Genomic DNA, 17,190 nt, shown 5'->3' with positions numbered 1-17,190 from the left:
CAGTCGTACGCAGCGTTGTACAGAGTCACAAAGAAGAAAACAGTCCCTGCTTGAAAGAGCTTACAATCTAAACCAGTGGTCTCAAACTTGCGGCCTGCCAAGCACTATTTTGAGGCCCTCGGTATGTTTATCATAATCACAAAAGTAAAATGAAACAGTTTCTTGATCGTATGTCTCTTTAGCTATAAATGGCAATATTATTATTAAGACTTAGCCAAAAGGAAAGATTTATAAACTATAAAAAGTTTTATCTCATGCAAAATTGTCATTTCTTTAATAAGACATTAACTATTTTTTTTTAGGCCCTCCGAGTACCTACAAATCCAAAATGTGGCCCTGAAAAGGATTTGAGTTGGAGACCACTGTTGTAAACGGTATAGAAATTCTTAAAAATAAATAAATTAATTAATTACATTTATAGCCGGCAAAGAGGTTGTTCAAGTTTCAAGTTTATTTAGCTCTTGATGAATCGCCTATTTCGAATTTTCTAGGCGATGTACATAATATAATAAAGCAACTTTAAACATAATAACATAAAATTCCAATAATAACTAACATGAAAAAAAGGAAAGGTGGTAAAGTTACAATAGGGGCACAGAAAAAAAGGGAAAAACAAAGGGTAGGGTAAATAATTTCAAGGCACACTTTGTGGATATTAATTAAAACAAAATAGATAATTTTAAAATTTTTAAAGGTCATAAGCATTCTTAAACAAATAAGTTTTTAAGAAATTTTTAAAAGCTGAAATATCTTGTTCTATTCTAATGTACTGGGGAAGGGAGTTCCACCATTGTGGACCTGCGACAGTGAACATATCTGCTCTTCTCGTTCCGATGATTTTTAAAGAAGGGACAGATAGTAAATTTAATTCGGATGAACGTAAAGATCGTTGAGGTTTGTATGGGATCAGCGATTTAGATATGAATTGTGGTTCACTAGATGTTAGGGTCTTGAAGATTAAAAACATCAGTTTGTACAAAATCCTATGGTTAATTGGTAACCAATGCGCGTCTATCAGCAATGGGGATACATGATCAAATTTTTTGGCGTTGTAGATAAGTTTTATAGCCGTGTTTTGGACAATTTGGAGTCTCCTTTTTTCTTTTTAAAAATAGGGCATTACAATAGTCAATTTTTGTGATGATGAATGAATGTATTAGGATTTTTAAGGAGGAAGGATTAAGAAATTTGGCAATGGCTCTTATCTGACGTAGTTTGAAGAAACAATTTTTGACGATAGAAGAAACATGTTCGTGATAGGATAAGTTATCATCAAATATTACCCCGAGAATTTTAATTGAGGGTTCCATACTGATAGGTAAGTTATTGAGGAGAAACGGTTTTGTAAGAGAAATGTCTTTTTTCCAGTTGAATAGAATAGATTTGGTCTTATTAATATTTAGTGCTAATTTATTTGAATTCAACCAGTTATGTATTTGTTCTAATTTGTTCCGACCAGTACCCCATTAGATCTTCAGGCATAAACTTCATAAGAATGAAATGTCAGCCCCTGATTTAAGTATGTAAACTCTGTTGTTATCACCGCCCCACTTTATTATTATTATTATTATTGTGGACTAACTAACTGTAGAAAATAATGTTATTTTCCTATTATTCATTTTTGCATTGATATTATTTTTTCCATTGTACTATTATGATTTGTTATGATCATGAAAAATTTGAAATCTAATAAAGAACTAATAAAAAATTTTTTTGCAACATCTTTCTTTGTAGCTGTTAAGCTTGTTATCTCCCGCCACCGGAAACAGGCTTTGACTCCCTCCTTAGATATGATTTTGGTGAAATTAGATGATATTTGCTTACTTCATATAAAACTGGTAGAATTATGGCATTTCATAAAACTTGGGATGTTTTGTTTTTTGTTTTTTTTAAAATCTAATTTAGGGGTCCTTTTATCAAGCCGCGCTAGCAGGGTTAGCACGTCGGACATTTCATCACCCACTAACCCCCGCGGCCAGTTAAAAAACTAACACCTGCTCAATGCAGGCGTTAGCGGCTAGCGCGGCAGGCAGTTTAACGTGTGGTTTTACGCGTGTTAAATCCCTACCGCAGCTTGAAAAAAGGACCCCTTAATCTTTGGTTATAGTGCTTTTGGGGATACGAACAGGGGATATCGTTGCTTTGGGGAACTGGTTATTGCTTTAAATATATTTGTTGATGTCTACTTATCTCAAGAATGTTTGCCTTTAGCCTGACTCCTCTTGTTTATTCTAAGAGGAGTTTTATTGCATTTTGTATTGTTGTTTTTTTGTATTTCTGGTTTTACATGCTGGGTTTTGAAGAGGAGGGTACTTCGGTGCCACGATCACACAACATTTTGACTCATTATATGAAAAATAAACCCCCCCCCCCCACCTCTCAATTTTTCTCCTGCTTGCCCCATGAAATGTGTGTTTAGAAGCTGGACGGCATTGTTTAGCTGAACACAGTGGTCTCCAACTCAAACCCTTTGCAGGGCCACATTTTGGATTTGTAGGTACTTGGAGAGCCTCAGAAAAAAAATAGTTAATGGCTTATTAAAGAAATGCCAATTTTGCATGAGGTAAAACTCTTTATAGTTTATAAATCTTTCCTTTTGGCTAAGTCTTTTTTTTTAATTTATTTATTTATTATTTTCAACTTAAATTTCAAGTATTACACTTGTACAGAAAGCAAGAATAGGATAGATATCAAATACAAAGCAATATAAATCTTAAATTAAACAAATATACTATTTATGCTCAAGTCCACAATTAGGATCCAAGAATTATAGAAAATTGGCGAAATTATCTAAAAAGAAAATTATAAAAGAAACTGAGAACTATAGCACTGAGATAGGGTCACAATATCTTAAATATAGGGCTCAAAGATTGTTAACATTCAGGCGAGACATAGCCACGAAATTTGTCAATTGTGATGGTTCAAAAAACACATATTTAAGAGTACGGTGATATACAATACATTTACACGGATGTCTCAAATAAAAGGTTGCCCCCAAAGATAAAACCCCAGGTTTCAAAAGAAGAAATTCACGGCGGCGCCTTTGCATCTCCCGTGCCAAATCTGGGAACATTTGTATTTTATAACCAAGAAAGCTTTTTTGTCTATTTTTAAAGAAAAGTTTTAACAACCATGTTTTATCAATTGGCAAAGCTAAAGTAATAATCATGGTGGCTGGTGATGCTAAATCCTCAGATGTTTCTAAGATCTGTGATATATTTAGAAGTTCTTGATCTGAAGGTTTTTCTTTTAGTTGTTGATTCTGTTCTTTATCAGGCAAATAATAAACCCGTGAAAATGGTGGTAATGAATCTTCGGGTATCTCTAAGTTCTCTACTAGATATCTCTTAAGCATATCTCTAGGTGTTACTAACTCAAGTCTTGGAAAGTTAATTAACCTTAAATTATTACTACGTGAATTATTCTCAAGCATTTCAGTCTTCTTCCTTAGGCTAATATTGTCTTTAACTAAGGCCTCTTGAATTTGTTTCAATGATACAATTTATTTTTCTATTTTTTGAACAGATGAGTTAGAAGTATTTGTTTCTTCTCTTAAATCCTTCAATTCCTTATCATGTTCCTTAATTTTCCCTTCAATTTGTTGAAGTGTAGGAGTAATATTTTTAACAAAACCAGCCATTAAGTCCCAGATAGAGTCTAAAGTCACTTCTGCAGGTTTAATCAATTCAGTTGAAATTTGTGTAAATGTAGAGTTCTCACCGTTCTGAAGTCCTTCGGGGGATGTCTTCAGCCCTTCCCCCTCATGTTGAGATGATATTCCCCCAGATATCTCCATGGGGGCCCTAGAAAAGTGGGCCCCAGCCTCCAAGCTCTCCAGTGGATCCTTACTTGCCTCTGGAGAGGAGAAAACCAATGAATCCGGGGTTTCCCCGCCCCTGGGAGAGCTGATCGTCTGGGGTTGCGGGGGCGGTGGCCTAACGTCGGGGCTCAGTGTGGTGTCGGGCCCAGGAACATCCACGTTGGTTTCGCCTCCCTGTGTTGTCAGCGGGCCTCCATCCGACGTCGCTGCGACCTCCTGCATGCGCCGCAGTAAATCTTGAATATTCCCGAGACCCGGGGCTCCAGGACGCCGCGAGGCAGAAGCGGCACTCCGGCCCCGTCTCTTCGGCATTGCGGTAAGTGATTACCGTTAAGGAAATTGAAAAGGCACAATCCTGGGACACGCAGCTCAGCGCGTCCTGTCTCATATCGCCATCTTGGATTCCCCCTTTTGGCTAAGTCTTAATAATAATATTGTAATTTATAGCTGAAGAGACATATGATCAAGAATCTGTTTTATTTTACTTTTGTGATTATGATAAACATACCGAGGGCCTCAAAATAGTACCTGGCGGGCCGCAAGTTTGAGACCACTGGCTGAACGGAAAGTCCTGCAGTAAATCTCTATCCCTGGCGCCCTCCTCCCTCTGAATGGGTTCCGGTCAGAAAGAAGGAGCTCAAAGCCTCCTCTCCCCATCCCCAGCAGGGATTATTCTGGGAATCTCTCGGGGGCCCCCTTTGTGGTGATGTCATCAGTCTGTTTTCATCTTTGTTCCTGGAATTTGCAGATTAACCCGGAATTTCTAGCCCCAGCTCGCAGCTTCTACCCTTCCCCACTACGACAAGAGAAGAGCCCTTAGCTCCTCCCCTACCGTCAGAGAAAGAGCCCCCCGGATTCATTTCTAATCTTGCAAAACAGGAGAAGCAGAGAGGAAAATGGCTCAGGTAGGAGATGGTCTCCGACTTCTTATTTTCTCTCTGCCAACCCTGTTGCAGCTTTCTGACCTGGGCCACTGCAGAGTCGGGTCCCGAGCAGACCTGCAGCTGAGCAAAGGGATTTGGGGGCTTCCCTAAAAGGAAGAAGAGAGATCAGGAGGGCCACAAAGAGAGAATTGGTGTCTCAGATGCTATTTGTGACTTGTTTCTAGTTGCTCGAATTCTGCTCTGGAAGTGAGAATTATATAGACACAGAAATATCTTCCACTGCCCTGCTGATCCCCAGTGCTGGGAAGCTCTCTTATACACACACTGCCGAACGGGGCAAGCAGAAGAAGAAATGAGCCTGGCACTGCTCAAATCATCTGCTCTTTATTCCCTCCAACCCCTCAGGCTCTTCTAATCTAAGGCTTGGCTTTATATACCGAGACATCATTCCAAGAAAGCTCCACTCGGTTTACAATAGTTAACTCACTAATCTCCTCCCACTCGTACATGCTTTCTCCCCCGCGAATAGCACATCAGTCATTCCCTCGAACCTCACCTACCAAAAAAAAACCCCAAAAACCATTCAGATCCCTTAAAAAGCATCTACCACAAGTATCCAACAAACTTTTTCCTTCAATGTTAGGTAATCTTCTATTACCCGAACATATAATTTTTCTCCACTGTATCCTGTAAGTACTTGAATCTTTATATGTAATTTCTCAACTATATTATGTAATGTACAAGAATCACTGTTATATAATTCTCTCGGTAATGTCCAGATATCTTCTAATTTGTAATCCGCTTAGAACCGCAAGGCACAAGCGGAATAGAAATCACTAATGTAATGTAACTTAACAAATAAAAACCATAAAGAATAAGACTAAATTTCGGAAGATTAATTTTCAAAGTGTTTAGCAAATAAAATGGTTTTTAAAGATTTACGAAAAAGTTGAAAAGAACCAGAACTCCTTAAAAGGAGTGGAAGATCATTCCAAAGTTGAGAAAACTTAAAAATCAGAGATTGACTAAAAATCGTGTCTCCTTTAATCCCTTTCTTGGAAGGAAGAGAGAATTTAAATTGTTGATTATCTCTTGCAAAGGAGAATCTGTAAACCTTCCAAGATAAAGGAAGGAGAGGAGTAAAGATACCGTATAGGATTTTAAAGACAACACAAGCAAATTTGAATTGAACTCTAAAATAAACCGGGAGCCAATGGAGACTTGGAGCAACGGAGTCACGTGATCAAATTTACATTTCCCAAAGATCAGAAATTTAAACTATCCTTCCCCTCTCTAAATGGCATCTCTCATACAGGAAAGCTCGGAACATCCCTCCTCTTTAGGATCACCGAGCTATGGAACAGCTTTACTGCCCATCTCCGGTGTTCGACCTCCCTCCAACACTTCAGAAAACATCTGAAAACCTGGCTTTTCGCCAAAATGTAACTCCCCCTCCCTTCCCCCCTCACCTTTCTACTTACCAAACCCTCCTTCCTTCCATTGGAGTTCCTTTCTTTGTTTTTAATTCCTGTAAACCGTGTCGAGCTCCACTTCTGTGGAGATGACGCGGTATATAAACTTAAGGCTTAGTTTAGTTTAGTTTAGTTTAGATCAATTTCGCAGCAGTATTTTGAATCAGTTGCTCTTCTTCTTGATTCTCCTCCCCTCACACAGTAGCTGCTCCTGCTTTTTGGAGGAGTGGTCTGGTGGTGAGAGCAGTGGCAGAAGAGAACCTGGGGAACTGGATTCGATTCCTACTGCAGCTCCTTGTGACTCTGGGCAAATTACTTAACATTCTGTCGCCCCAGGTACAAAATATGTACCCCTGTGTATAAACCGCTTTGATTGTAACCACAGAGAGGTAGGATATCAAGTCCCTTTCCTCGGTTTCTACTTTCCATGATCGCTTTTAGATTCTTATCCCTTGCTCTCTCCACCTTCTTTGTTTTGTTCTGAGTGAACCTCCTGAAATAAATAAGAATTGACTCAAGGTCCGGAAAGGCAACCATTATGTATTGTCATTGCTTGACTCTTCGTACACCAATAAAAAGATTTGAAACATAAAGATTGCTGAGGCTTCAGGCAACAGTCCTTACTGCTGAATTCCTCACGCTGCTCCACTGTGGCAAACCCTGGAGTTCAGGGGAGAAACTGACTCTAAGGCTACACAAAGGGGGGGGGGGGGAAACAAGTTGATTCCTGGGAGAGAGAGATCTTGGTGTTCCCTTTGCCATGATGTAATGTCAGGAGAATGAAGGCATTCTGTCCCTGAGTGGTGTTTCTGGTTTGTGTTTCAGATGCGGGTGACATTTGAGGACATTGCTGTCTCGTTTTCCAAGGAGGAGTGGGAGTATTTACGTGAGGGGCAGAAGGAGCTTTACAGGGAGGTGATGAAGGAGAATTATGAGAATCTGATCTTCCTAGGTAAGGATATAAGAACATAAGAATTGCCGCTGCTGGGTCAGACCAGTGATCTATCGTGCTTACGCGGCGGCCCTCTGGTCAAAGACCAGCGCCCTAACTGAGACTAGCCCTATCTGCATACGTTCTGGTTCAGCACGAACTTGTCTAACTTTGTCCTGAGTCCCTGGAGGGTGTTTTCCCCTATGACAGACTCTAGAAGAGCGTTTCATTTTTCTACCACTCTCTGGGTGAAGAACTTCCTTACGTTCGTACGGAATCTATCCCCTTTCAATTTTAGAGAGTGCCCTCTCGTTCTTCCTACCTTGGAAAGGGTGAACAACCTGTCCTTATCTACTAAGTCTATTCCCTTCATTATCTTGAATGTTTTGATCATGTTCCCTCTCAATCTCCTCTGTTCGACGGAGAAGAGGCCCAGTTTCTCTAATCTCTCATTGTACGGTAACTCCTCCAGCCCCTTAACCATCTTAGTCGCTCTTCTCTGGACCCTTTCGAGTATTTGCATTTTTTATTTTTTTTTTACAGACAATACCTAATTTATTAAAAGTAATTTTAGGTATTTTTTGGCCCGACTTCAAAAAGTTCCAAGTTTGATCAGAATCTGTCTCAGTCCTACTCTCTGTCTTAAAATGACAGTGTGGGATTGAGGAGTGAGGGACCATAAGACCATCTTGTGTGTTTTACATGTTTCCTTCCCTTTAAATCAAAATACAGATCCTCCTCCAGTTCTTGGAGCAGAGCAGAACAAATGTTTATCACCAGGCCGCAATAGACCTCATCGGAGCAGTCTTTGAGACCGGTGAAAAGTGCGGTGCTGTGTTCATGGACCTCTCCTCACCTTATAACACTGTTTGACACTCTGGGCTACTTTTAAAGCTGCAGAATTGTCTCCAGGATAGGGATTGACTAGGGGGACAAATTTTCCCCCCGTCCCCCGCGATTTCTTTTCCTTCCCCTGCCCAATTCCTGCAAGCTCCATCCTCATCTGCACAAGGCTCAAACACTTTAAAATCATAAGTGTTCGAGGCTTGTGCGGGTAAGGCAGAGCTTATAGGAATGGGACAGGGACGATGACAGAACTCACGGGGACAGGACGGGGAAATTGAGTTCCTGTATGGATGGAGAAAAACTTGTCCCTGTATCATTCTCTACACTATACCACTCTAGAAATCAAAATGTAGTAGAAGTGAGCCAAGTCTACGACAATCAAGCCATGATGAAGGAGGCATTATGACATCACCTGGAATGCGCTTCCAGAGGACGTAATAGGGCAGAGTACGGTAATGGGGTTTAAGAAAGGATTGGATAATTACCTACTGGAAAAGGGGATAGAGGGGTATAGATAGAGGATTACTGCACAGGTCCTGGACCTGTTGGGCCGCCCGCAAGAGCGGACTGCTGGGCATGATGGACCTCAGGTCTGACCCAGCGGAGGCATCGCTTATGTTCTTATGGGAGAGGAGGAGATAGTGGATGCTGCGGATGGACCATTTGGCCTTTATCTGCCATCATGTTTCTAGGTTTCTATAACCATAAAGCTCTATGACATCACAATGCAGGTGCAAAGAGCCTTAGCCTATAGGAAGAGGAGATGCAAATGTTAAGAGCCTTAGCCAATAGGGAGAGGAGGAGATAGTGGATGCTCTGGATGGGCCATTTGGCCTTTATCTGCCATCATGTTTCTATGTTACTAAAGTTCTGTGACATCACAATGCAGGTGCAAAGAGCCTTAGCCTATAGGAAGAGGAGATGCAAATGTTAAGAGCCTTAGCCAATGCGCTTCCAGAGGGCGTAATAGGGCAGAGTACGGTACTGGGGTTTAAGAAAGGATTGGACAACTTCCTGCTGGAAAAGGGGATAGAGGGGTATAAATAGAGGATTACTGCACAGGTCCTGGACCTGTTGGGCCGCCGCGTAAGCGGACTGCTGGGCACGATGGACCTCAGGTCTGACCCAGCGGAGGTATTTCTTATGTTCTTACAATACCAGCTCTGCTTACCAGAGAGAAACTTTTCACATTATTATTTTTTTTTTTTTAATTCAGTCTTTATTCATTTTTCATTCAAAAACTATGCATTAAAATACGCCTATAACTAACTTCAAAATTGCATTTACATCAATCATTGAAATACTTCAGAAACATTTCCCCTCCCTCCCACCCCAATACAAGAACAAAACCAAAATATATTATTTCAGACATATAGTGAAAATCATATTGAACTTATACTGTTCTCCCAAGTAGAGAATGACACAGGGACCAATTTTTCCCCGTCCCTGCGAGTTCTTTTCTTGTCCCTGCCCTGTTCCTGCAAGCTCCGTTCTCATCTGCACAAGCCTCAAACACTTTAAAATCATAAGTGTTCGAGGCTTGTGCGGTTAAGTCAGAGCTTATAGGAATGGGACAGAGACAGCGACTAAAACTTTATAGGAATGGGAACAGAGACAGCGACTAAAACTCATGGGGACAAATTTGTCCCCGTGTCATTTTCTACTCCAGGATCACCACGTGCTAATACAGGAAACCATCACTGACTGCTGCTTCCATATATTAAGAGGACAAAGCACCAGACCAGCAGCCTTAAAGGTGTCCCACAAGAATCAGTTCTTACTCTTTCCAAACTTTAGTCTGCTGAATTTCCACAAATCATAGCAAGTAGCTTCTGTATGCCGACGACATGGCTTCTTCCTCCATGCCAGCAGCTCTCTGGATGATTTACAACAGTCTGTAGAGAGAGATTTTTAAGGCCCGGACCCCTGGTTATAAGAACTTAAGCAATGCCTCCGCTGGGTCAGACCTGAGGTCCATCGTGCCCAGCAGTCCGCTCACGCGGCGGCCCAACAGGTCCAGGACCTGTAAATAATCCTTCTATCCCTTTTTCCAGCAGGAAATTGTCCAATCCTTTCTTAAACCCCAGTACCGTACTCTGCCCTATTACATTCTCTGGAAGCGCATTCCAGGTGTCCACCACACGTTGGGTAAAGAAGAACTTCCTAGCATTCGTTTTGAATCTGTCCCCTTTCAACTTTTCCGAATGCCCTCTTGTTCTTTTATTTTTTTAAAGTTTGAACAATCTGTCCCTCTACTCTCTTTATGCCCTTCATGATCTTATAGGTCTCTATCATATCACCTCTAAGTCTCCTCTTCTCCAGGGAAAAGAGTCCCAGTTTCTCCAATCTCTCAGCGTATGAAAGGTTTTCCATCCCTTTTATCAGACGCGTCGCTCTCCTCTGAACCCTCTTGAGTAATGCCATATCCTTCTTAAGGTACGGCGACCAATATTGGACGCAGTATTCCAGATGTGGGCGCACAATCGCCCGATACAACGTCAGTATAACTTCTTTCGTTCTGGTTGTAATACCCTTCTTGATTATACCTAGCATTCTATTCGCTCTTTTAGCGGCCACTGCGCATTGTGCCGTCGGCTTCATTGTCATGTCCAACATTACCCCCAAGTCCCTTTCTTGGGTACTCTCACTCAATAACATCCCTCCCATCGTATAGTTGTGTTGCTGTGATACTATGAGAAACAGAGCGGGCCTGGTCTTCAAACAAACCACACTTTGTTGGCAACCAGTAGGAAATATAGGACTCAACAGGGGCCGTGTTTCAGCAAGTCCCTAAAACATACATGCATAATAGTATACTGGTATGGTATTTATTGTACTTACCAGTAATGGTATAATGGTAAAGTCCCAGTAAGCCAGCAAGATCCTTATCAGCAATTCTATAGAAGGGCCTAGCAACTGAGACACTATGATACAAATTCTGCTGGAACTACCTTGTTTCCATATTTTGTAAATTCCAAATATTCCCAATAAATGTAGCTCATTTCCAAGCAATGGGTTCAGGGTGAATATATCAAACAAGGAGAAACCAGAAAAGTATTGGATATAGTAAAGCAACTGGTTTCAATAATAAATGAGTCAATGAAATGTAGCCCTATGTGGCTTGTAAAAAAGCTCAGAGATATGAAACTCTGAAGGGAAGGCTTTTAAACCTCCCTGAGAGAAGAGTTCACCTTCCAGTCATAGCAACTCAACAAGTTCAAAGGGCACATTCAAAAAAACTCAAGAAATTTTTTTAGTGTTTTTGAATGTGCCCTATGAACTTGTTGAGTTGCTATGACTGGAAGGTGAACTCTTCTCTCAGGGAGGTTTAAAAGCCTTCCCTTCAGAGTTTCATATTAGAGAATGACACGGGGAAAAAATCTGTCCCCGTCACCGCCCCGTCACCGGCCCACCATCCTCTGCACCGCCCCGTCACCGCCGATCCCTTCACCGCCCCGTCACCGTCACCGCCATCCCTTTCACCGCCCCGTCACCGCCACTGCCATCCCATTCACCGCCCCGTCACCGTCCCCGCTGCATCCATATAAGCCTTTTTCCTTTCACTCCCTCCTTCCAATTTGAGCCGGGAACACTAGCGATCGCACGGTCCCCGCGGCCACTACCTGCCTGCCCGGTCGATCCTGGTGTTTGGCCGGCTCTCTCCCTTCTCCTCACCTTGGTTTGTGGGTTTTCTTTTTCGGCAACCTGCGCGCTTTCCCAGGGAGCCGCACACGCGCGGCTGCTCAGTGTTCGATCTTCTGCTTTGCTGCAACTTCCTGTTTCCGGTTGCGTCAGAGCAGAAGATCGAGGCTGAGCAGCGGCGGGTGTGCGCGGCTCTCTGGTAGCGTGCGGGTCGCCGAGGAGGAGGATCTGCGGACTGGGGTGAGGAGAGGGGAGAGAGCTGGCTGGACACTGGAATTGATTGGGCGGGCGGGTGTGAGCTGCGGGGACCGCGCGATCCTTCATGCCTCACTGCGGGGGACAAGACCATTCACCGCCCCATGGGCGGTGAATGGCCTTGTCCCCGTCGCCGCAGCGACTGCTAGTTTTCTTCCCCGTTTTCGGCGGGTGACCCGCGGCTAAAATGCGGTGGCCGCGGGTAAACCGCCACCGTGTCATTCTCTATTTCATATCTCTGAGCTTTTTTACAAGCCACATAGGGCTACATTTCATTGACTCATTTATTATTGAAATTAGTTGCTTTACTATATCCAATAAATGTAGCTAGCAGGTTCCGTGCTAAAATCTCCAACTACAGGTTAAACCAGGGATTCCCAACCCTGTCCTGGAGGACCACCAGCCAGTCGGGTTTTCAGGATAACCCTAATGAATATGCATGGAGCAGATTTGCAGGCCTGTCACCTCCATTATATGCAAATCTCTCTCGTGCATATTCATTAGGGTTATCCCGAAAACCCGACTGGCTGGTGGTCCTCCAGGACAGGGTTGGGAACCACTGGGTTAAACCTTAAAGCTGCTTTCTATTCTGACTGGCTATGTAAAATAAATCTTGCCTGCGGGATGGAACACAAGAGTTGGTCAGAAGTGTTCATCCCCTCTAATGACAGAGCTAAGCAGAAAAAGGAGGGATGGCTTTGTTCTTTGTTTTTAGGTGGAGGGGTGGTTAGAAGACTGAGGAGTTACACCACACTATGGACCAGTGGTCTCAAACTCAAACGCTTTGCAGGGCCACATTTCGGATTTGTAGGTACTCGGAGGGCCTCAGAAAACAAATAGTTAATATCTTATTAAAGAAATGACAATTTTGCATGAGGTAAAACTCTTCATAGTTTATAAATCTTTCCTTTTGGCTAAGTCTTAATAATGATATTTTCATTTATAGCGAAAGAGACATACGATCAAGAAACGGTTTTCTTTGACTTTTGTGATTATGATAAACATACCGAGGGCCTCAAAATAGTACCTGGCAGGCCGCGAGTTTGAGACCGTTGCTATAGACAGTCATTTAAGTTTAAGTCCCAATAATTAAATAAATCATAAAGTCTGGGCAGAGTGGATAGACAGAGAATTTCATTGCACTGTTTTATTGAGAGCCAGTCTAAATTTTCTTTATGAGAGGAAACATTTTTTTTTTCTTCAAAACATACCTTTAACACACAACCATTTGGTTCTTAAACAACAATTTCAAGACTCCTGAGGAAGGTACCCCGAGAACTGAAACGCGGGCAGTGTTGAGTCGCTGAATGTTGTCATGTTACAGACGATAAAGACCCCCGACCGGAACATCTCGACCTTCCCACTTTGTTCTGTGTATTTCATTAGCAGGCTGGATGGACCATTCCAGTCTTTACCTGCCGTCATTTACTTTTTGGGATCCTTTCTGAGGGGAGTGTGGGCTTGTCAACCCGTGCAGTTGCTGTTCTATGACGAACTGAAAAAGTGATGGAGTCGAAAACCTGCCACAGCTTCAGCTCCTGATGACGCTGGAATAGCGAAACGTGGTGCTGCGTCGGGCTGGCTGGATACAGTCTGAATTGGAATAAGAAGGCATTTTATCATCTTTGTCTAAGAACCAGCAAACGTTCGTTAGAACATTGGAGAAATGCAATAAAACACAGACCCATGAGGTGCTTCCAGGTGGACAATAGAGAATGACACGGTGACAAAATTCATCACCGATCCCGTCCCCGCGAATAACCGCGGGAAATAATCCCATGTCATTTTCTAGTGTCTATTTCAACCTCGGTCCTTCTACACCAGCATTCTTCAAAGCAAAGCTTGCGGGTCAGTGGTTGTGGCCATTCATACTCTGATTCTTATGTGAGCCAAGGATAATGAAGCCATTGTGACATCACTGATGTGATTGGCTCTTAGGCACTGGTGGAATGAGGCATTATGACATCACAATCTCAGCTCTGGAATGTTGCTGCTCAATCTCAGCATTCTTCAAAGCAAAGCTTGCGGGTCACTGGTTGTGGCCATTCATACTCTGATTCTTATGTGAGCCAAGGATAATGAAGCCATTGTGACATCACTGATGTGGTTGGCTCTTAGGCACTGGTGGAATGAGGCATTATGACATCACAATATCTGCTCTGGATACCAGAGACTGTCATTCTGTAGTGTCTGTTTCAACCTCGGTCCTTCTACACCAGCATTCTTCAAAGCAAAGCTTGAGGGTCAGTGGTTGTGGCCATTCATACTCTGATTCTTCCCTCTCTCCTTAAAGAATGACATGAAGATGGTTTCCCGCAGGGACGGGAACGGTGATGAATTTTGTCACCGTGTCATTCTCTAGTGGACAACACAAATTTTATCAATTGGAAGTACAAGATGGATTCCTTCATTTTGGTTAATATGTAAAGCAGTGCTGTAATTTATTTAATAAATATAGGGCCTGTTTTACAAAGCAGCGCGGTAACGGCCCCAAAGCCCATAGAGATTTAAAGGGCTTCGGGGCTGTTGCCGCGTGGCAGCTGCTAACACGGCTTTGTAAAACAGGCCCATAGTGTATTTAAGTAGAAAGCCTGTCTAGTTATATGTTTATAAGGGTTCATAGTCTAAAGCGCGCGAGGACAAAGGCGCAACGACAACCGAGCGCGGACAACTGAGCACAGGACTTCATCGCGCCGAAGAAAAAACGTATTTTAAAGGGCTCCGATGGGGGGTGTTGGTGGGGAAGCCCCCCACACTTTATTTAATAGAGATCGCGCTGGCGTTGTGGGGGATTTGGGGGGTTGTAACCCCCCTCATTATACTGGAAACTTAACTTTTTCCCTGTTTTTTAGGGAAAAAGTTAAGTTTTCAGTATAATGTGGGGGGGTTACACCCCCCCCCCAACATGGCAGCGTGAGGCAGCGCGATCCCTATTAAGTAGAGTGGGGGGTTCCTCCCCCACACCCCACGCAGAGCCCTTTAAAATATGGGTTTTCTTCGGCGCGATTAAGCCCTGCGCTCAGTTGTCCGCGTTCGGTTGTCGGCGCGCCTTTTTCCTCGCGCGCTTTTGACCCGTCACCGTTTATAAGATGGAGAAACTAACTGCAACAAGGTGAAACACCAAAGCAAGATGGAAAACAACTTGGGGTGCTTTGAAAACTGAGTTTCCTTTATTTATTTATTTACTTTTTAATAATCTTTATTAATTTTAAAATAATTTCAATAAGTGAAGAACAGTAAATAAAACATTTACACTATAGACATCACTTAAAATATTACAAGATTCTTACAGATCAATAATCCCCCACTCAAATTATCCTTTATCATTCATGTATCTATAAATTTAACATAATTCCGTAATGCACTACATATTTTAAACATAAATTACACATTTACCCACTTAGACATATTTTAAACTTTATAAACCACCCTTTCCTCATCCATAATAATAATTGATTATAACCTTTATATTCCTTCCACCCTCCCCCCCTCCCTCCCTGGATGTGCAATTCTTCTAACAACAAGAATGTATAACTATATTAAATCTATAAAAAACGTCAAAGGACCACAACTCAACTGTTCCTAAAGTATCTAGACAACTGACCCACTCTTCTTTCTCCTCCATAGTGATTCCTCTGTCCTATTAATCTCTTTCTCCATTCTTCTTCTTTCTCCTCCATAGTGATTCCTCTGTCCTATTAATCTCTTTCTCTACTCTTCTTCTTTCTCCTCCATAGTGATTCCTCTGTCCTATTAATCTCTTTCTCCACTCTTCTTCTTTCTCCTCCATAGTGATTCCTCTGTCCTATTAATCTCTTTCTCCACTCTTCTTCTTTCTCCTCCATAGTGATTCCTCTGTCCTATTAATCTCTTTCTCCACTCTTCTTCTTTCTCCTCCATAGTGATTCCTCTGTCCTATTAATCTCTTTCTCCACTCTTCTTCTTTCTCCTCCATAGTGATTCCTCTGTCCTATTAATCTCTTTCTCCACTCTTCTTCTTTCTCCTCCATAGTGATTCCTCTGTCCTATTAATCTCTTTCTCCACTCTTCTTCTTTCTCCTCCATAGTGATTCCTCTGTCCTATTAATCTCTTTCTCCACTCTTCTTCTTTCTCCTCCTTAGTGATTCCTCTGTCCTATTAATCTCTTTCTCCACTCTTCTTCTTTCTCCTCCATAGTGATTCCTCTGTCCTATTAATCTCTTTCTCCACTCTTCTTCTTTCTCCTCCATAGTGATTCCTCTGTCCTATTAATCTCTTTCTCCACTCTTCTTCTTTCTCCTCCATAGTGATTCCTCTGTCCTATTAATCTCTTTCTCCACTCTTCTTCTTTCTCCTCCATAGTGATTCCTCTGTCCTATTAATCTCTTTCTCCACTCTTCTTCTTTCTCCTCCATAGTGATTCCTCTGTCCTATTAATCTCTTTCTCCACTCTTCTTCTTTCTCCTCCATAGTGATTCCTCTGTCCTATTAATCTCTTTCTCCACTCTTCTTCTTTCTCCTCCATAGTGATTCCTCTGTCCTATTAATCTCTTTCTCCACTCTTCTTCTTTCTCCTCCATAGTGATTCCTCTGTCCTATTAATCTCTTTCTCCACTCTTCTTCTTTCTCCTCCATAGTGATTCCTCTGTCCTATTAATCTCTTTCTCCACTCTTCTTCTTTCTCCTCCATAGTGATTCCTCTGTCCTATTAATCTCTTTCTCCACTCTTCTTCTTTCTCCTCCATAGTGATTCCTCTGTCCTATTAATCTCTTTCTCTACTCTTCTTCTTTCTCCTCCATAGTGATTCCTCTGTCCTATTAATCTCTTTCTCCACTCTTCTTCTTTCTCCTCCATAGTGATTCCTCTGTCCTATTAATCTCTTTCTCCACTCTTCTTCTTTCTCCTCCATAGTGATTCCTCTGTCCTATTAATCTCTTTCTCCACTCTTCTTCTTTCTCCTCCATAGTGATTCCTCTGTCCTATTAATCTCTTTCTCCACTCTTCTTCTTTCTCCTCCATAGTGATTCCTCTGTCCTATTAATCTCTTTCTCCACTCTTCTTCTTTCTCCTCCATAGTGATTCCTCTGTCCTATTAATCTCTTTCTCCACTCTTCTTCTTTCTCCTCCATAGTGATTCCTCTGTCCTATTAATCTCTTTCTCCACTCTTCTTCTTTCTCCTCCATAGTGATTCCTCTGTCCTATTAATCTCTTTCTCCACTCTTCTTCTTTCTCCTCCATAGTGATTCCTCTGTCCTATTAATCTCTTTCTCCACTCTTCTTCTTTCTCCTCCATAGTGATTCCTCTGTCCTATTAATCTCTTTCTCCACTCTTCTTCTTTCTCCTCCATAGTGATTCCT

At 42.1% G+C, this 17,190-nt stretch overlaps 1 protein-coding gene across 3 annotated transcripts in view; it reads left to right on the top strand.

Annotated features, from left to right (window-relative positions):
- LOC117354527 (oocyte zinc finger protein XlCOF6-like) overlaps window positions 1-17,190 on the top strand; it is a 36,209-nt gene that overhangs the window by 883 nt on the left and 18,136 nt on the right. For 2 of the 3 annotated variants that reach the window (XM_033932219.1, XM_033932218.1), the window contains exons 1-2: window positions 4,582-4,725; window positions 7,002-7,128. In XM_033932219.1, the coding sequence (XP_033788110.1) occupies window positions 4,717-4,725; window positions 7,002-7,128 (136 nt within the window). In that variant the 5' untranslated portion in view covers window positions 4,582-4,716. Of the gene's footprint in view, window positions 1-4,581; window positions 4,726-7,001; window positions 7,129-17,190 lie in introns of those variants that run through there. The other variant, XM_033932220.1, reaches the window with a different exon arrangement.

The sequence above is a fragment of the Geotrypetes seraphini genome, chromosome 2 (genome assembly GCF_902459505.1).
Source record: "Geotrypetes seraphini chromosome 2, aGeoSer1.1, whole genome shotgun sequence".
NCBI classification, from domain to species: domain Eukaryota; kingdom Metazoa; phylum Chordata; class Amphibia; order Gymnophiona; family Dermophiidae; genus Geotrypetes; species Geotrypetes seraphini.
Note: the sequence above shows the minus strand (reverse complement) of the source record. Positions and strands in the feature narration are given on the sequence as shown.